Consider the following 21,287-nt stretch of genomic DNA (forward strand, 5'->3'; position numbering starts at 1 on the left):
GCTACAGTCCAGGGGTCACTCAGAATCAGACACGACTGAAGTAACTTAACACACTTGATTTATTTCATGGAAATTTCATGGACTTATTTCATGGAAACCCCTGGAGTAAGGAGTTAGGTTAGGGGCTGATCTAATTGAAATGAACATACCAAAAATCTCTGTCCCCTACATGAGGGATTCTTACCCTACATGCATAGGGGATTATACCATAGAATGTTATGGGTTCCCTGAAGTCTATGAAAGTGAAAGTCACTCAGTTGAGTCCGATTCTTTGCGACCCCATGAACTATAGAGTCCATGGAATTCTCCAGGCCAGAATACTGGAGTGGGTAGTAGTTCCCTTCTCCAGGGGATCTTCCCAACCCAGGGACTGAACCCAGGTCTCCCGCATTTTAGACATACCAGCTGAGCTAGCTACCAAGGAAGTCCTCCCTGAAGTCTGTGAAGAGGCATCAAGACAGACCCACTCAACCTTGGTCTCAGAGACCCAGAAAACACAAAGTTTCCCTGAAAACATCAGAGGAAAAAAATATAGGCAGGAGAAAATGCACAGGCCTGAGATGTAGGCTTAGATACTTACATACCAACACACATACGTGTCCTGGGAAGAAGTCAGAAGGAACCCATGTCCTGAGAGATGTGAACTCAGATCATACAAAGAGAAAAGACATGGCCAAGCTATATTGGAGAGGCCTGGCACAGGGAGAGATGGTCTCCTAGGGAGTCAAAAGCCAGGAGGAAAGGAAAAGATGGGGGACTGGGGGATTGAGGGGTGGGGGGCAGGAGTGCAGGCAGAAAAGTGAAAGAGGAGCCGGATACACCCTTCCTCATGTAGGAAGAGACTGGTAGTCATCAAGGAAGAGATATTAACATTGAGGCCTCATGATAAAGACTCAAATACAGAGGAACACAGAAAAACTCAAGAGACACAGACTGGCCAAGAGGTGAGCATCAGAAGAACACCAAAGCGGGGGGCGGTCAGGGGCCAGCTCAGGTAAAGACCTGGAGAAACACCCGGGGGAAGAAACCAGGCAGATCTGAGAGACCTAGCCGGCGCAGGGGAGGCCCCGCGGTCCGCTCTCCGCTCCCACGCCCTCGGGCCGGCCCGCGGGCCCAGGGCTCCCCGCCCGGCCCCGGGCTCCCGTCCCGGCCCGGCCGGCACTTCCCAGCTCTGACGCGGGCGCTGCCTTCACACCAATGAGGCCGCGGCGCGGACCGGCCCCGGCCCTCCCCCAGGAAGGTGTGTCCCTGGTTTCCTCACCTGAAACTTCCGAGGAGAACCAGATCCCTCCCTCCCGGCCGGGCGGGGCGGCCGGGGCCTGCGCTGGGGACTGCCGGCCGGCGGGGCACCCGAGGGCACGCGGGGGGGCGCCCGGACAGCATGTGACACTGACCCAGGTGGGTGCCCGGTGCCCGGCTCCGGGCAGGCGGCTGTGGCGCCCCGGCGGAGGGGAAGGGAGGGAGCGGGAAGTCCGGGAATCGAGGCCTTCACCTTGGGAGCAGCCCCCGCGGGCTCCCGGGGCGCGGGCTCTAGAAAGTGGCCGGGAGCGCGCTGGGCAGGTGGGCGGAGGTGGGGTGCGGGGCCCGAGCACCTGGTCTGGGAGAGGGGAGAGAAGCGGGAGGAAGGACTCCTGCCTGGAAAACTTTGCTTCCGGCCTGGTCCCCGCCTCGGAAATGGGCACCCTGCCCCTAAGATGTTCCGCGGGCCGGTAATCAGAGCTCTTTCTTCCAAGTCCAGGCCCTGGGGAAAGCCCGCTCCTGTAATAAGGTGTAGCCGAGATTCCCTTTGTGGACGGACGCCGTCCCTGGAGGTCTTTTGCGGTCTCCTTTTTACTACTCGGGCCGGGCCTTCCTTCGCTTATCTGCCTGTGGACTCGCCTACTGTGTGTGTGTCTAAGCTATTCGCTGGGAGCCGAGGAGGTGCCTCAACCTGTAAACAAGGGCTCGCGCCCTGCCCCCCTCCCCTGTTTCCCCACACCCGGGGAGGGCTCCCAAAGCTTCTTGCGGATCCCAGCATTGCCTTCAGAACCCGGCGAGGTAGGAAGGGAGCTGTTCAGAGCTGGAGTTGGGGCGGGGGTGCTAGAACACTCTTCTGAGCCCCGATTCGGAGCATCCCTCCCAACTCCGTTCCGCAATTCTCAGATCTAAGCCCCTGCTCGCCTTCCTGAATCTGGGGTTCCTAAGCCAGATTTGCCCTCCTGTCTACCTAGACGTGAACTCTGGCCAGGACTCTTGTCAGATTGAGGGAAAGGGTGTGTCGGACAGACAGGGGAGGGAGGGTGAGTTTTCTATCTTCTGTCCCCTTCTGTTCCCCAACTGCTGTCCAGGATCTTGCATCCTTTGTCGACTCCAGAATTCCCAGCCCCTGACTAAAGAGCTCCTGATGTGGCCTCTTGTTCAGACTTCCTGGTTTAGCTCCCTACCTCCCTACCCCCCAACCCCGGGCCCTGGCAAAATAGGGATCATCTGTTCGCCAGTCTGTGGGCCTGAAATTGGAACCATGTCCATGGAGGGGGTTCTTGGGGGGCTGGGGAGGGGAAGGGATGTGGGCATCAATCAAATGAGACTGTCCCACAGGAGGAATGTAGGTCATTGTCCTGGTGGGGCGGAAAGAGAAGGCAGGAGGTGGGAGGAGGAATCTCTTATCAGAAGGATATGGTGGTTCTTAGTCAAGAGTCTTTATCATTTCGGGGTTCCTGGAGTGTATGGCTGTCCACAATGTGGTCTGTCTGGGGTTGTCTGCGGCCTCATTAAGCATAGTATTTGTGGGATAGACAAGGAGTATGTCATTCGTGGTGTCTGGAGCGGTCAGTCACACTGTGGTGTGGACAAGGACGGGATCGGGGTTACTCAAGTGGTGTAGACCCAAGCAGATGATTTACAGCATCTGGTGCAGACAGGGGTGAGTCACTCACCACGTCTGTGGAGTTAACTGGAGCTGGTCATGTACAGTGTCAACAAGGTGACCGTCAGGGTCTATGTTAAGGACACAAACAGGTCACTCACACTTCTGTGTGGATGGCACCAGGGCCACTGGTGGGTTTGTGGGCTCTGTGTTAGCATGGCCACTAATGATGGTCTGTGTAAGCCCACTGGGGCTACAAACCAGTGAATGATGTGGTATTTTCAGACATTAGGGAATAGATAGAGGTGTTTATTACAGCTTCCACTTGGATGGTGGGGCTTTCCTCAAATATGTAGAACACAGATCTTAGCAGTTAGTGGTCCAGAAAGCTACTCTTATTTTGATGTAGCATCAAGGGCAGTAATGTCAAACAGTGAATAAAGGCATCCATCTATGGATCTTATTTTGGTAAGCAAAATGAGAACATACCTTTTGATTTGGTGGGTATTTTCCTAAAATAGAATATAGATAACACTGTAAATGCTACAAAGCAGTGGATGATGCGATATTTTTAGACATTAGAAAATAGAGGTGTTTATTACAGTTTTTCCAGAGAAGGCAATGGCACCCCACTCCAGTACTCTTGCCTGGAAAATCCCATGTTTGGAGGAGCCTGGTAGGCTGCAGTCCATGGGGTCGCTGAGGGTCGGACATGACTGACTTCACTTTCACTTTTCACTTTCACGCATTGGAGAAGGAAATGGCAACCCACTCCAGTGTTCTTGCATGGAGAATCCCAGGGACGGGGGAGCCTGGTGGGCTGCCATCTATGGGGTCACACAGAGTCGGACACAACTGAAGCGACTTAGCAGCAGCAGCAGCAGCATTACAGTTTTTCACTTCGATGATGGGGGTTCTATCTTCCTCAGATAGGTAGAACGCATGTCTTAGCAGTTAACGGTCCAGAAAGCTACTCTTATTTTGATGTAGCATCGAGGGCAGTAATGTCAAACAGTGAATAAAGGCATCCATCTATGGGTCTTATTTTTGAAAGCAAAATGAGAACGTGTCTTTTAATTTGGTGGGTATTTTCCTAAAATAGAATATAGATGGCACAGTGTAAACGCAGAAGTACTGTAATCGCGAGAGTACTTCAGTGATTTGTGGTGTAAGTCAGGATATTTGAAACTAACGCTGCTGGAAAATCACATGCACTATGTGACAAGAGTGGAATGGAAGATGTTCGTGCGGCACATACTGTCCGTAGATAACAACCTGAATGTAGCAGAAACACGCTTATGTATTTAGAGGCTGCTTGCTTGAGGATATGCCAGTGTTTGTGTCTGTTGTTGTTTTTGTTTAGTCGCGAAGACTCTTTTGCAGCACCATGGAGCTCACCAGGCTCCTCTCTCCATGGGATTTCCCAGGCAAGAATACTGGAAGGGGTTGTCCAGGCAATCTTCCCCACCCAGGGATCGAACCCATGTCTCCTGCATTGGCAGGCAGATTCTTTCCCACGGAGCCACCAGGGAAGCCTGTGTATGGGTATAGGACCGGGACAATACACATGTCAGGGAGGCGAGACTACAGATTTAATCACTGGGTCTCCTTAGGCAGGTAGGAGCCAAGTTTCAGAAAGTGTTTACGGTGAGCAAGTATATTATTTAACGTGCGGTTGGGAGAAGAAGGTCACGTCACTGCAGGATCATCTATAGTGATTATACTATTCTGTAGTGTCGGGGGCAAATCACACACTGTGTCAATTACCTGGAAAAGGACATAAAAGCCCTTGTACACAGTATGCTTGTGTTAGACATGGCCCTTTAGCCCATAGAGATGGTATCTGTGTGAAATGACCAGGAGCTTGTCACATGCGACAGCTGCCGGGTGGCTAGGGACATGCTCATTTGGTTATGTCAAGCTGTCCCCGTAGAGTCTGCAAGGGTGGTTTAGTGTTTTGTGTGTGTGTGTGTGTGTGTGCGTGCGTGCGTGTGCTTATGTGAGTGTCTATGCATGTGCAATATCTCAGCAAGACAGCCGGCACTCAGGATGGTGGGTTTCCTCTCTAAGCTTAGACCAGACAGGGAAGGGTGAGTCCAGGTGGAGCTGTGAGTTCTATAGGGCCCCAGGGTCTCCTCTAGACTAGTGACCGGCCAGCTTTCTTACAGCTGGACTTCCGGTTGCTCATGGTAGACTGAAGTCAGGAGACCATGTTTTGCGTTCACCTGTACTCAGGAAACTTGAAGGTTAGCTGACTTTCAGTTTCCTCATCTGTAGATTAGGCAAAATTTTCTGTGTGTCTCCAAAAGTCCATCCTGCTCATAAATCCAATATTTGTCTCTTACACTTTCTTTCTCCCAAAATACATACAATTCCTGACATGTCTGCTACCATCAGTGTTATCAATCCTTTTTTTTTCCTTCATTTTTTATGTTGCCTTCTTTAATCTTTATTAGGACTCTTTGCAAATGGCATATATTATCCCCTTTCTGAAAATAAGAGAAAAATATGTTCAACTACATGATTTCTACAATTATGTTAAAATTAGTAAGATACAAAAAAGGCAGAACTAAAAGTTGGACAACATTCTTGTAAGTCTATGTTCTTCCTTCCTTCATCCGTGCAATAAATCTTTGCTGAGGGCCAGCTAAGCTGCAGGAAGAAGGAGTTGAACAGTTAACATGGCAGCAACTGTGTTTTCATGAAACTCATGGTCTGGCCCAGAAAGTAGACACTACATGCATAACTCCAAGTGTGAAAGAAGTAGTCAAGTGTCCTCTGGGCAAGAGAAGACTCCAGGTCCCAGAGCCACACCTGTGAAGGCCTCCAGGTGACAGGAAGGGGAGCTGAAGGCTCTGGAAGCCAGTGGGACGGGGGAGGTGGTGACCGACAAGGATGCTGCTGGAGGGAAGACAGAGGCCAGGTTGTGGAGGGCATGCTACCCAAGATGTATATTTGGGTTTCACCCCAATAGTTAGAGACTACTGAAGAAATTTAATCAGAAGTGGGGCCTTTGATCACTTCTGGCACTAAGGAGAGAATGCCTCGGAAAGAGGGCAAGAGAAGCTGTGTGGAGGCCAGTGGCCAGCTGCAGTGACCTGGGTACGAGAGGGCAGCCGCATGGACCAGACTCTAGCAGTGGAGATGGAGAAAAGTGCACAGACTCGAGTGAGATTTAGGAGGAAGGATCCAGAGGAGTTAATGCTCAATTAAATATGGGGAATGTCGGCCAGGAGGGAAATACGAATTTTTATTCCATCATGGAAAAATATTTACTGAGCGCTTAGTATGGGTCACGTATTATGTCCTGTTGTTCAGTTGCTAAGTCGTGTCTGACTCTTTGCGACCTCATCATGGACTGCAGCTTGCCAGGCCTCCCTGTCCCTCTCTATCTCCTGGAGTTTGCTCAAGTTCATGTCCATGGAGTTGGTGATGCCATCCAACCATCTCATTCTCTGCTGGCCTACTCTCCTTTTGCCTTCAATCTTTCCCAGCATCAGGGTCTTTTCCAGTGAGTTGGCTGTCGTAGATATAGACAATTGAGCAAAACAGATGTTGTTCTTGATCTTCTGAAGCTCATTGTTTGAGATTGATGATAAACTAAAATACACACGTAGCTACATAATTACAATTGCATAAGTGCTACAAAGGAGAAATCAAGTGAACTCTAGTTGATAAGTGCTACAAAGAGGAGCAAAGTAACCCAGTTAAAGGGTTTAGTCAGTCAGTCAGTTCAGTCACTCAGCTGTGTCCGACTCTTTATGACCCCATGGACTGCAGCACGCCAGGTTTCCCTGTCCATCACCAGCTCCCAGAGCTTACTCAAACTCATGTTCATTGAGTCCTTGATGCCATCCAACTATCTCATCCTCTGTCGTCCCCTACTCCTCCCGCCTTCAGTCTTTCCCAGCATCAGGGTCTTTTCCAATGAGTCAGTTCTAATGACTCAATTAAAGGGTTGGGGAAAACTTAAGAGGAAAAAATGTAGTCTCACAAATAACTACCTGTATATGTAATGTCAAATTGGTGTCCACTGCAGTGTCAAATGTCAAATGCTGGCAAGAACCACCGAAAATAAGCATCCACAGAGCCTTGTTTAGAGTTAGCAAGTTGAAGGTTGTAGGGGAGGTGAGCAAAGTGGTGCTGTTAAAGTTTGGTTGGAGGTAGGGGAGATGCAAGGATATGAGGAGAGCAGGTGTGAAGAACTCCAAGTGCATCTTGGAAAGAGAAGAAAGACACAAACATGCTTAAAGCCTGGTGGGATGGTTCCAACAGAGAAGGTGAAGATGCTAGAGAATGAGCTAACCCACTGTATCAGGTCCTGAGAAGGCAGGCTACAGAAGATGGCACTTGGAGATGAGTGTGCTCTGGCATAGTCAGAGGGGGAAGATGGACAGAGTGAAGTGTGGGTTGCTCTGAACTGCAAGAAATGGAAGCAATTCCTCTCCACTGGTTTGTAAATTCTTTGCAAAGTAGCAAAGAGAGGTGGGAAGATCAAAATATGACCAGTGATGAGATGAGTTCATGCTAGAGAGAAGGGGGGAGTAAGATGGTGAGGAGTCCCCAGTTTGATGGCCCTCATTGAAGTGGGTACCCTTTGTATCTACTCTCGTTCTTGTCTAATCTCATCTGGTTCTCATCTAAGTCTAGTTATCATTCCACTTTACTAAAGCTGTTCTATAATTGAAACACAATTTTTTTTTGTTAATTAGTCACAGGCTTTGCTAGACACTCTGTAAAATAAGGTGAGTGAAATTCAGACCCTCTATAAAGGAGATTATACGGTGCTGTGGTATCTCAGACACGGGCCATAATGGCCAGACCTGTTTTAATCCCGTCAGCAGTTTAGAAGGAGGATTCCCCTCCAGACACTGCTCCTCTGGGCTGTAAGATCTAGGGTGTGTCCCTCACACTGTTTGGGAGTTATATGGGCCTGAGTCACTCTTGGTGTCCAGAGAGTCGACGGGGAGACACCATGACGTTATACCACCTAGAGCTTAATGACCACTGGGGAATGCTGGGAGCTCTCTGACAGCGGTCTGGTGCCCTAACGTAATTGTTTTCATCTGTCTCCTTCACAAGACTGCAGGCTCCATGAGGACACGGTCTTTGTTTGCCTCGTTTGCTACTGAATGCCCCACCCTTGAAAAGGTGACTCGGCAAATATTTATTAAATGAACAAATCAATGATAAATTTTATAGAAGCCACGGCTTACTTTGTGAAGGACGTTTTGTCTCAAAGAATGACTGCAAATGGAACCAAAGAAATGCCCCATGCTTGTTCTTTATGGTCTGTCCCTCTGGATAAATAACAAATAAAGCAGAAGAGGGGGTGGAAACTTGGTCTTTTATTCCTCTTTAGGATTCAGCGCTGATGGAGGCGGAGGAGCCCCAGCATGGAGCCTCGACTCCCATCCCTGCCGGAGCAGAATTCCCCGTTATCCAGGCAGCTCCCATGAGGAGCAGCCAGACCCCTGCCGTGGAGCGTGCAGCCGAAGAGGGTGAGGACCCGTGGTGTCAGTGGGCTGAGGGCTGCACACTCTTGGAGACCCAGCAGAGACACGTGAGGGATGCAAATGACCGTGCAGCTGAGAGCATGACCTCTCTCCTCAACGAAGCCTCTCCAGAGGTGGAGACCAACCAGGAAACCCTGACGGCTGAGGCCTGTGATGATACCCCCTCATGCCGGGAGGCCAGGCCCTGGAGCCTGGAAGATAGACAGGCAAGGACGCCAGCTTCCCTGGATTTCCTGGCCTGCCCTGACCAGGGTGACTGTCTGGACACGGCCTCGGTATCCAGGGATCTGGGCAGCAGCGTAGAGGTGGACTTTAAACCAGAACTCACTTCTTTGATATTGGAGACAGGACAAGCAGAAGGGAAGGAGGAAACATCCTCCAACGCCTATGCCCGGACCAGACGCAGGCCTTCCTGTGATGACGAGCACCCGGCTGAGACCAGCCGGCCCCTGGAGGACTTGGAGTGTGGACCTGCCAGGCAGCAAAGTCCAGGCCTCATGTGTCTCCAGGGAACTGAGGGGCTGGAGGAAGGGGGACCTCAGGGAGAGGCTGCTGGCTCTGCTGGGCTTTCCAGGGCTCCAGAGCAGATGGGAGAGCAGGTTAAAGGTACAGAGGAAGAAGGGAGACAGAAACAGCAGCAGATGCAAAATGACATGGTGCTCGAAGATCCAGGAGAAAGAGAGGGGTGGTGCCGCGGGGAGGAGTTGGGGGGTCTGAGTTCTGGGGAGTGGGACTGGAGGACTTGGAACCACGGGGATCCAGAACAAGGGGAGCAGAAGGGGAGGGAGTTAACAGGGCCAGAGGAGAATGTGGTGGGTGCTCAGGACAGGGAGAATCAAAGCTCAGCAAGTAAGTCAGAGAAAGGAAGTGGAAAGCCCGAAGATCCGGGTGCACAGCGGGAAGCCAAGGCAGCAGCGGGGCAGGAGGAGGAAGTGGGGTCACTGGAGGAGGAACCAGGGGGCGGGGAGGGGGACACACCCAGCCGAAGAGGAGAAGAGAGCTGCATAGAACAAGGAGAGCGTGAGGGTCCCACTGCGCTGGCTCTGGTTGCCCCTGAGGTCTCTTCTCCCCGTGACCTGTCTCTAGAGGCCTCTTCTCCCCCGAGCAGGATCTCAGGGACTCAGACAGAGCCTGGAGCCGAGGTTCCATCCGCCATAGCTCCGAGTCCTGCCCCAGAACCCACAGGATGCTCCCACCAGCCCTTTTCTTTACCTGGTTCCTGTCCTGCCGAGGAATCCCTGGACCCAGAAACTGCTCATCGCCACCAGCAAGAGGGCTCTGAGCTGAGGCAGGAGACCGCATGCGGCATGGGGGCAGAGGTGGTCTCTGCCTACAGTCCCTCTGCGACCCCTCCAAGGAGCCCAGAGGCAGCTGCACCCAGTCCTCCTGAAGGGCCCCCTGGCACGGCTGCCACACTGCTGGCCCGTCCTTTGGCTGCCTCTCCCAGGAGGGAGCCTCCTGTCCTTGCCTGTTCTCCAGAAACCTCCAGAGCCTCTTGCCCAACTGACAGTCCATCTCCCCGTGGGGCTCCTAAGACCCCCCCAGCAGCCCGCCTTGGCTTCCCCTTGGCGGGCAGGGCCAACCCCCCGGGGTCCCTGGGCAGCCCCACTGGCGCGGTCCCGCCCATGAGGAGCAACTCCTTCCCCGGGTCTCATGGGACAGAGCCAGCCCCACACCTGATGGGAATATCCCTGTCCTCCTCCCATTCAGAGTTGCCCCAGAGGCCTCCCAAACCTGTCATCTATGGCTCTGTGCTCCCAAGAAGGGGCAGGAGAACTGTAAGGGACTGTGCCATCATTCCGGAAGCCTCGAGTTCACCACCAGCTCTGGGGCAGGACTTTGGAGAACCGGCTTCAAATCCAGCCACGGCCAGCAGCCCCCCTGACAGTCAGCCGTGGGGACCCACGAAGCACTGGGCCTTTGCCCCCGGGTCTCCTGCCTGTGGCTCCTCCCCAGCCCCTGTCGCCCCCATGGACCTGATGATCCATGAACCTCCGCCCCTGCCTCCCCCAGAGAGAAGGCACGTCCAGCCCTCCATGGTGGAGCGAGACGGCCATCCCCCTGCGGTGATCCCCATGCTGAAGCGGTACAGCCATCCTCCGCCACTCACCCTGGGTCCGGGGCTCCAAGGCCCCCCCAGGGTCCCCCCAGCCCACATTCCTGACCCCTTGGTGGCAAGGGAGCACCGACCGCTGCCCTCCACACCGGACGTGCCACCACACACTCAGCACTCTGTCTCTTCCAGGCAGAGATACAACAAGCCGTTACCCCCCACCCCTGACGCCCCCCAGCCCCACCACCCCCTTGTCTTGTCGAGCATCTCAAGGATCTACAAGCCTCTCCCTCCTGTCCCTATCCTGGATTCTCCTACTGAACCACCCCCTCTGCCCCCAAAGTCCAAGGGGAAGGGCAGGAGCTCACAGGGAGGACTCGTGAACTCAGGGGATCAAGGCAGGCCAAGGCCTGTTTGTCAAGAGTGGACTGTCTCCACCCCACCTTCTGCAGGACGGGTCTCCTGGCCTCCAGCCACAGGCCGGTCAACCGACCCTTTGGCTTCCGTCGGCAGGTGTAAGAGTGATACGCCCCCGGGCCTGGCTTTCAGTAACATGACGGCCCTTCTACACCCATCTTCCCCGACCACCCCATGGACTCCAGAGGTCCAGCGACCCACCTCTGAACCCAGGCTCTCAGAAGAGTCTGAAGCCCCTGCCAGAGGGTCTTGGAGAAGAACAGCCCCCCAGGAAGGAAGCAATGGCCTGAGGAGGTCAGAGGTAGGCCCGGCGAGGCAGCCGGAGAAATCGGGCCACATCCTCCTGGAGAAGGCATCAAGCTGGCCCCATCGACGGGACCCGAGAAGGCCAGTGGAAGACAGCAGTGAGGTGACGGCGGTCCCCGGTGAAGGGTCGAGTAAACACAAGGACTGGCACCGGCAGGGCCTGCGAAGACCCTCCATCCTCCCCGAGAGCCCTGTAGGTGAGTGCGGAGCCGGCACCACGGTGACCTCGCCTCAGAGCAGACTCTGTCCGGCTCTCCCTTCCTCATCCATTTTCTGTCCTCCAGGCTCCTACTGGTCCCCCTGCTGGCTTCCCTCACCCACGTACCCAGCCCCAGGCAGAGGAAAGTCCTCTAAAACGTCTCTGAGCTCATGGCAAGGCTCTTTCTTCTCCCCTTCCGTCTCTCTCGCTCTACTGTGGTGTGTATTTTTATGGTGTATCTCTGTTTACCAACATTGTTCTGGAACCTTCCCCTCCCCCACCCCCCACCACCACCGCCACCCCTGAGTACTTTCCAGTTACAAACACTTGCTCAATGCCCTTCCACTAGCAGAGAAAGCATCTTCTACTTGTCCGGTTCACATTCTGACGCAATGGGAGCAGATCTGGTACCAGTGTCCTCAAATGCTTTTGACTTTGGCTCTTCCCTTTCTCACAGATACCCAGTTGAACCTTTAACCCACCCCCCATGCCTACATCTCTCACTCTAGGTCTTAGGTTCCTTGGCTCCATCTGAACGCCCCCTCGAAATCTCAGTTACTTTACCCGTTTTCCATTTTCAGACACAAGAGGTCCCGCCATGGAAGGATCCCCTGGCCTGTCGGACGCCATTGTTTTCCGGTGAGTCACCCTCTCTCCCAATGGGTACAGTTTTCTCTCTTTCCTAGGATACTGAGATTTTCATTAGCTGGCAAAGGTGCTGAGATCATGTCTTTTCCAGGGGTAGGGAGGGGAAGGGACCGACACCAGGATTCCAGGGTAGGGAGATTTTTCGTCTACCTGGTTCTTGCAGCTGATTCCCAGTCTCCTATCCATCTAGACCCTTTGGCTGTGAATTAAACCCTGACGTAAAAGTTCAACCTGACATCCATAAGAGCATCGAACTATGCAGAAGTGTGTCAGGCTACAGCTTGCCTCTCCAGAGGCTTTGGCCGTGATATTCTAGCATGTGTCCCAGGGGTCAGAGGTTATCTTATTTATAGTCACTTGGGGCTTCTCCATGTCTGATGGCCAGCAAACACCATGGAGCCCTTCTTTATCCCACAGGGAGAAAAAGCCAAAGGAGGTGATGGGAAACTTTTCAAGACGGTGCTCCAAGCTCATCAACTCCTGTGAGTACCTTGAAATATGACTGTGGACCTGCGTGAGTGTTCTTCCTGAGCCGGAGAGGGGTTCGTAGTCATCAGCAGTGGGACTTGGCCGACTGTAGGGAGAAATGCCAGGAGAGCCACGGGGCTTGGTGACCTGTTTCGAAGCCTCAACTCCCTATCTCCCTAATTCTCTCCCTCTCCTGCACCTCTTCACCCCTGTAGCTCAGCTGCTTTACCAGGAGTACAGTGATGTGTTTCTGAACAAGGAGATTCAGAGCCAGCAGCGGTTGGACAGCCTGACGGAATCACCGGGGCCCATCTCGCCCCGGCAGCCCCGAAAGGCCCTGGTCTCCTCGGAGTCCTACCTGCGTCGCCTCTCCATGGCCTCCAGCGGCTCCCTGTGGCAGGAGATCCCCGTGGTGCGCAATAGCACCGTGCTGCTCTCCATGACCCATGAAGACCAGAAGCTCCAGGAGGTACCACCAGGGTGGGGTGGGGCAGGGGCTGCAAAAGGGAAAGCGGGGTCTCCTCTGTTCACGTCCATGTCTCCTACTCACCACCATCACCACCACCACCACCACCACCATCACCACCATGACCGGGGTGTCCCTACCACACTCACCACCATGACACTGGGTCACCCCCAGCTTGCTGGGTTCGAGTTGCTTTGTGAACATCACCACTCTCCCTCCTATCTACCTCCTCCTCATTCCATCAACCATTTACTGCTCCATGCTATTGGTCTGAGCTCATACAAAGTGACCGTGCCCCTGAATTTGATGGGAGAAGTATACACTCAATCTCATTAGTCTAGCTTCAGGCTAGACTTAAATCTCCCTCTTCAACCAAAGGTTCAGCCTACACTGAAGTTTTCCTCTTCAACCAAGACACATGCAGGGGCTTTTTGGTGTTGCCTTGGTGAGTGGCCCTTGCAGCTGTTCTGTGGTTCATGGGTTTCATAGAAGCTTTTGAATGACTATCAGGCTCTGCTTGGTCCTTCCTTCCAATAGCAAGACTACAGTAAAGGCTGTTGGTCTCATGTTAAGTTACTGTCATTAATATATTTTACATGGAGCGCTTATCTTAAAAATCAATCTAAAATATGGGTTAAACCTTTCTTCCTGGAAAGATGACATGGCACAATGGAGAGGCATTATGGAACAATGTTTAAGCATTTCAGTTCTGGCTTAAATGACCTGAACCCACTTTAATATATGCTAGCTATTTAACTTGGGCCAAATTATTGAGCTGGCCAAAAAGTTCATTCAGGATTTTCCATAAGATGTTAAGGAAAAATCCAAATAAACTTTTTGGCTAGCCCAATACTTGATCTTTCCAAGCTTCTATTTCATTTGTAAAACTTGGTTGCAAAGAATTTCTGGGAGAATCAGAATTCTAAATTCTATTTACAGTATTTATAGCAGTACCATTTACAATGGCCAAGACATGGAAGCAACCTATACGTCCATTAACAAATGAAGGGCTAAAGAAGATGTGGTGTGTATACAAACATACTCACAGACATAGAAAACAAATTTATAGTTACCAAGAAAGAGTATAAATTAGGAGCTTGGGTTTAGTAGATGCACACTACTATGTATAAAATTATAAACAAGGATTAACTGTGTATCGGGGACTATATTCAATATTTTGTAATAACCTATAATGGAAAAGAATCTGTAAAAGAATATACAGGTGTGTATGCATATGTATGTATCAGTCAGTTCAGTTCAGTCACTCAGTCATGTCCAACTCTTTGCAACCTCATGGACTGCACCATGCCAGGCCTCCCTGTCCATTAACAGCTCCTGGAGTTTATCCAAACTCATGTCCATTGAGTCGATGATGCCATCCAACCATCTCATCCTCTATCGTCCCCTTCTCCTCCTGCTCCCAATCCCTCCTAGCATCAGGGTCTTTTCGAATGAGTCAGCTCTTCGCATTAGGTGGCCAAAGTATTGGAGTTTCAGCTTCAGCATCAGTCCTTCCAATGAACACCCAGGACTGATCTTCTTTAGGATGGACTGGTTGGATCTCCTTGCAGTCCAGGGCATTCTCAAGAGTCTTCTCCAACACCACAGTTCCAAAGCATCAATTTTTCAGTGCTCAGCTTTCTTTATAGTCCAATTCTCACATCCATTCATGACTACTGGAAAAACCACAGCCTTGACTAGATGGACCTTTGTTGGCAAAGTAATGTCTCTGCTTTTTAATATGCTGTCTAGTTTTCATTCCAATCCCAAAGAAAGGCAATGCCAAAGAATGCTCAAACTACCACACAATTGCACTCATCTCACATGCTAGTAAAGTAATGCTCAAAATTCTCCAAGTCAGGCTTCAGCAGTATGTGAACCGTGAACTTCCTGATGTTCAAGGTTTTAGAAAAGGCAGAGGAACCAGAGATCAAATTTCCAACATCCGCTGGATTATGGAAAAAGCAAGAAAGTTCCAGAAAAACATCTATTTCTGTTTTATTGACTATGCCAAATCCTTTGACTGTGTGGATCACAATAAACTGTGGAAAATTCTCAAAGAGATGGGAATACCAGACCACTTGACCTGCCTCTTGAGAAACCTATATGTAGGTCAGGAAGCAACAGTTAGAACTGGACATGGAACAACAGACTGGTTCCAAATAGGAAAAGGAGTACGTCAAGACTGTATATTGTCACCCTGCTTATGCAACTTCTATGCAGAGTACATCATGAGAAATGCTGGACTGGAAGAAGCACAAGCTGGAATCAAGATTGCCGGGAGAAATATCAATAACCTCAGATATGCAGATGACACCACGCTTATGGCAGAAAGTGAAGAGGAACTAAAAAGCCTCTTGATGAAAGTGAAAGTGAAGAGTGAAAAAGTTGGCTTAAAGCTCAACATTCAGAAAACGAAAATCATGGCATCTGGTCCCATCACTTCATGGGAAATAAATGGGGAAACAGTGGAAACAGTGTCAGACTTTATTTTTGGGGTCTCCAAAATCACTGCAGATGGTGACTGCAGCCATGAAATTAAAAGACGCTTACTCCTTGGAAGAAAAGTTTTGACCAACCTAGATAGCATATTCAAAAGCAGAGACGTTACTTTGCCAACAAAGGTCCATCTAGTCAAGGCTATGGTTTTTCCAGTGGTCATGTATGGATGTGAGAGTTGGACTGTGAAGAAGGCTGAGTGCCGAAGAATTGATGCTTTTGAACTGTGGTGTTGGAGAAGACTCTTGAGAGTCCATTGGACTGCAAGGAGATCCAACCAGTCCCTTCTGAAGGAGATCAGCCCTGGGATTTCTTTGGAAGGAATGATGCTAAAGCTGAAACTCCAGTACTTTGGCCACCTCATGCGAAGAGTTGACTCATTGGAAAAGACTCTGATGCTGGGAGGGATTGGGGGCAGGAGGAGAAGGGGATGACAGAGGAGGAGATGGCTGGATGGCGTCACTGACTCGATGGACATGAGTCTGGGTGAACTCCGGGAGTTGGTGAGGGACAGGGAGGCCTGGCGTGCTGCGATTCATGGGGTCGCAAAGAGTTGGACACAACTGAGCAACTGAACTGAACTGAACTGAGGTTGGTCATAACTTTCCTTCCAAGAAGTAAGTGTCTTTTAATTTCATGGCTGCATTCACCATCTGCAGTGATTTTGGAGCCCAGAAACATAAAGTTGGCCACTGTTTCCCCATCTATTTGCCATGAAGTGATGGGACCTGATGCCATGATCTTAGTTTTCTGAATGTTGAGCTTTAAGCCAACTTTTTCACTCTCCTCTTTCACTTTCATCAAAAGGCTTTTTAGTTCCTCTTCACTATCTACCATAAAGGTGGTGTCATCTGCATATCTGAGGTTATTGATATTTCTCCTGGCAATCTTGACTCCAGCTGTGCTTCTTCCAGTCCAGCGTTTCTCATGATGTACTCTGCATAGAAGTTAAATAAGCAGGGTGACAATATACAGCCTTGACATACTCCTTTTCCTATTTGGAACCAGTCTGTTGCTCCATGTCCAGTTCTAACTGTTGCTTCCTGACCTGCATACAGATTTCTCAGGAGGCAGGTCAGGTGGTCTGATAGTCCCATCTCTTTCAGAATTTTCCACAGTTTATTATGATCCACACAGTCAAAGGCTTTGGCATAGTCAATAAAGCAGAGATATGTATGTATATATGTATGTATTTTGCATGTGTATATATGTATGTGTGTAACTGAATTCTGTACTCTGCTGTACACTTGAAACATTGTAAATCAACTATACTTCAATTGAAAAATAATTTTTAAAAAGTTCCTAGTGCATAGTAATCAGTCAAAAAATGTTTGTCACTCTTTTTATTGAAGTATAAATGATTTACAGTATTATATTAGTGGTTTAGTATTTTTATAGGTTATTTTTTATTTAAAGTTATAAGAAAATAATGGCTGTATTTCCTTGTGCTGTGCAATATATCCTGTTGCTTATTTATTTTACACATAATAGTGTTTACCTCTTAATCTCAAAACCTTATCTCACCCTTCTCCTCTTCCTTATCCCCACTGGTGATCCTAGTTGTTCTCATATATGCGAGTCTGTTTCTTTTTTATTATATACATATGTTTGTTTTATTTTTAGGTTCCACATACAGTGGTCTATAGAACATAGACTATTTTTCTCTTTCTAACTTATTTCACTAAGCATAATACTCTTTCCATCCATGTTGTTGGAAATGGCATGATTTCATTATTTTTATGGCCAAGTAATATTCCATTGTGTGTGTGCGTGTGTGTGTGTATATGTGTGTGTGTGTGTATTTGTATGTATGTATGTATACTACATCTTCTTTATCCATTCATCTGTTGATAGACACTTAGGTTGCTTCGATATCTTGGCTCTTGTAAATAGAGCTGGTATGAACATTGGGGCACATTAATCTTTTTGAATTAGTTTTTTTTCATTTTCTTTGATATATACCCAGGAGTGGAATTCCTGAATCATATGTTAGTTCTATTTTTAGTTTTTTGAGATACTACCATAATGTTTTCCATAGTGACTGCACCTATTTACAATCTCACCAACACTGTGCTAGGATTCTCTTTTCTTCAAATCTTTGCCAATAATTGTTATTTGTAGACCTTTAGATGATGGCCATTTGACAAGTGTGAGGTGATTTCTTATAATGTTGATTGCCATTTCTCTGATGATTAGCAGTGTTAAGCATTTCTTCATGTGCCTGTTGGCTATCTGTATATCTTCTTTGGAGAAATGTCTATTCAGGTCATCTGTCTATTTTTTAATCAGGTTGTTTGCTTTTTTGGTATTGAGTTTTATGAGCTGTTTATATACTTTGGGTGTTAAGCTGTTATCAATCACATAATTAGCAATAGGTTGTCTTTTTGTTTGTCAGTGGTTTCATTTGCTATGCCAAAGGTTTTAGGTTTAATTAGGCCTCATTTGTTTATCTTTGCTTTTATTTATTTTGCCTTAGGTGACAGATCCAAAAACATATTGCTACAATTTATGTCAAAGAGTGTTCTGCCTATGTTTTTTAGGCATTTTATGGTTTCTGGTCTTACATTTAGGTCTTTAATTCATTTTGAGTTGGTATATAATGTAATCCCTATCAAGAGACCCATGACATTTTTCACAGAACTAGAATAAATAACGCTAAAATTTATTTTTTATACTCTATGTTCTATAGACTAAAATTTATGTGGAACCACAAAAGACCCCAAACTGCAAAGGAATTTTGAGGAAAAAAGAATAAGCTAGAGGTGTCATGCTCCTTGATTTCAGACTATCCTGCAAAGTTTCAGTAATCAGTATTATACTGGCACTAAAACAGATACACAGATCAATGTAGAGTAGAGAGCCCAGAACTGAATGCATCCACTTATGGCCTGCTTGTTGTTGCTGTTCAGTTGCTCAGTTATGTTGGACTCTTTGTGACCCCATGGACTGCAGCCCACCAGGCCTCCCTGTCCATCACCATCTCCCTGAGTTTGCTCAGACTCATGTCCATTGAGTCAGTGATGCCATCCAACCAACTCATCCTGTTTTCCCCTTCTCCTCCTGCCTTCAATCTTTCCCAGCATCAGGGTCTTTTCCAATGAGTCGGCTCTTCACATCAGGTGGCCAAAGTATTGGATTTTCAGCTTCAGCGTCAGTCCTTCCAATGAATATACAGGACTGTTTCCCTTTAGGATTGACTGGTTTGATCTTCTTGCTGTCTAAGGGACTCTCAAGAGTCTTCTCCAACACCACAGTTCAAAAGCATCAATTCCTCAGTGCTCAACCTTCTTTATGGTCCAACTCTCACATCCATACATGACTGTTGGAGAAACCATACCTTTGACTAGACGGACCTTTGTCAGCAAAGTGACGTCTCTGCTTTTTTATACACTGTCTACCTTTGTCATAGCTTTTCTTCCAAGGAGCAAGCACCTTTTAATTTCATGGCTGCAGTCATCATCTGCAGTAATTTTGGAGCCCAAGAAAATAAATCTGTCACTGTTTTCGTTTATTTTATGGTCTATTAATCTATTACAAAGGAGGCGAGTCTATGTAATGGAGTTAAAGACATAAGTGGTGTCTTCACAAGTGATGCTAGGAAAACTGGACAGCTCCACGTAAAAGAATGAGGTTAGAACATTTCCTGACACTATATACAAAATATGTACTGTTTAGTTTCAAGTCAAACTGACCTGAGTTTGAATCCTATATTTACCATTTACTAGCAGAAGGCGATGGCACCCCACTCCAGTACTCTTGCCTGGAAAATCCCATGCACAGAGGAGCCTGCTGGGCTGCAATCCATGGGGTCGCTAAGAGTCGGACATGACTGAGCGACTTCACTTTCACTTTTCACTTTCATGCATTGGAGAAGGAAATGGCAACCCACTCCAGTGTTCTTGCCTGGAGAATCCCAGGGCCGGGGGAGCCTGGTGGGCTTCTGTCTATGGGGTCGCACACAGTCGGACACGACTGAAGCGACTTAGCAGCAGCAGCAGCAGCAGCAGTGTAACCTTAAGTTATATAATGAGTAAATCTGTTTCCTCATCTAAAAATCAAGATGATAATGACTACTTTTCAGAGTTGCTGTGTGGTTTAAATGAAAGAACTCTCATATAACTCTGAGCATGGTGTCTGGTACATTGTTGTTGTTTAGTCACCAAGTTGTATCCAACTCTTTGTAAGTCCATGAACTGTAGCCTGCCAGGCTCCTCTGTGCATGGCGTTTCCTAGGCAAAAATACAGGAGTGTTCCTTCTCCAGGGGATCGTCCCAGCACAGGGATCGAAACCTGCATCTCCTGCATTGGCAGGTGGGTTCTTAAACCCTGAGTCACCAGAGAAGCCCATCTGGTACATAGTTTGATACATGTTAGTACCATAGTCTTCCCCCTTTTCAGAAGTGGGAAGGAGTAAAATTTTGGCTGTAAGGACTTATAATAACAGTGCTTTTACCGAGCTAAATAGGTAAAAATTTTTAGGTTTTTTTGAAGCTCAGACCTGAGCGCCTTGTGCTGACCTCAACTTTTAAAGCATGTGGGAGATATTTAGAAAATCACTAGTTTGCCCATATTTATGGACCAATGAGTGGGCAGGTGATATGAACCCTATAGCTCTTTCACCAACACCAGAATTCAAGGAAATCTGCCAGCATTCCTGGGCCAGCGCTGGCCTCACGTTTCTGAGAAGAAAAGCCTCTGTGCTTATACACATACATTCCTTTTCTGAATTAGCACTTCTGGGAAAAGGTGCTTTCACTGACTCCATTTCTTTTGCCTGTCACAATGTTTTTTTTGTGAGGAGGGGGCCACTGTATCAACACAGCCAAGAAACCTGAGGTTCAGAGAGGTTAAATGAGCCACCCAAAGCCATATAATGAATGAGTGAATATTTGAGCCAGGATGCATGTGAAGTGCTGTGTGTGAGTGGCCTCCAGCCATGCCATTAGTTATCCACGTCATCTCCCAGGTGTGTGCGTGCCCTTTCTCTTTTCTGTCCGTGCATCTGTCTTGAAGCTGCGTGCTTAGGTGATGAACTTGACCAGCCCAGCTAGAGAACAGGGCTGTGAGTCATTGTGCCTCCTGCTGGAACTTCCCAACAGCTGGGCTGTTTCCATTAAACCACAATTGCACCATCTAAACCTCAAATATCCTGCTTCCTTCCATTGCTCCTCAAACCCCAAATTACCTTCATCGCCTAAATCTATTCCTCTTCCAGAGATCTCTAGATCATTTAGGAACTCTATCACTCACCCAGTTGAAGTGTGTTAGTCTCAGTCATATCCTACTCTTGGCAACCCCATGGACTGTAGCCCGCCAGGCTCCTCTGTCTGTGGGACTTCCCAGACAAGAATACTGGAGTGGGTAGCCCTTTCCTTCTCCAGGGGATCTTACTGACCCAGGGATCAAACCCAGGTCTCCTACATTGAAGAGAGATTCTTTACCCTCTGAGCCCCCAGGGAAGAAGCCCCAGTTACCAAACTCAAAAACAGGCATTAGCTGTGACTCTTCTTGTTCTTTCGGCCTCTGTTTCTAGCAGATAACCAAGTGCTTCCAAATCCCCCTCCTATATCATTATGAAATTGGCATATATCTCTCCGTCCTCATGGCTCTTTAAGCCTTCATCTCTCCTCTGGAGTTACTATCACGGTTTCCTCATGTGTCTTTCTTGCCCCTTCTGATCTTTTCTCCATGGTGTGCTCAGATATATCCTCATATAAAACAAATTAGACTAAGTTATCCCCCTACATAAAGGCTCTTTGTGTTTCCCCATTATCACGTCTTATCTTGTTTAGACAGTCCTCAGACCTCCTCACTGTTTGCCTCTCCAGCGTCCTCTCCTTTGATACCCTTGCTTTCAGTGATACTCAGTG

The 21,287-nt window shown here is 48.6% G+C and overlaps 1 protein-coding gene across 1 annotated transcript in view; it reads left to right on the forward strand.

Moving 5' to 3' along the window:
• Positions 1 to 1,290: 1,290 nt before the first annotated feature.
• The window catches only part of ARHGEF5 (Rho guanine nucleotide exchange factor 5), a 29,615-nt gene continuing 9,618 nt past the window's right edge, over positions 1,291 to 21,287 (forward strand). The window contains exons 1-5 of the mRNA XM_055591195.1: positions 1,291 to 1,398; positions 8,208 to 11,334; positions 11,918 to 11,975; positions 12,402 to 12,466; positions 12,668 to 12,921. Of these exons, the coding sequence (XP_055447170.1) occupies positions 8,220 to 11,334; positions 11,918 to 11,975; positions 12,402 to 12,466; positions 12,668 to 12,921 (3,492 nt within the window). The 5' untranslated portion in view covers positions 1,291 to 1,398; positions 8,208 to 8,219. The remainder of the gene's footprint in view (positions 1,399 to 8,207; positions 11,335 to 11,917; positions 11,976 to 12,401; positions 12,467 to 12,667; positions 12,922 to 21,287) is intronic.

Source organism: Bubalus kerabau, chromosome 8 (assembly GCF_029407905.1).
Source record: "Bubalus kerabau isolate K-KA32 ecotype Philippines breed swamp buffalo chromosome 8, PCC_UOA_SB_1v2, whole genome shotgun sequence".
In the NCBI taxonomy this organism is placed as follows: domain Eukaryota; kingdom Metazoa; phylum Chordata; class Mammalia; order Artiodactyla; family Bovidae; genus Bubalus; species Bubalus kerabau.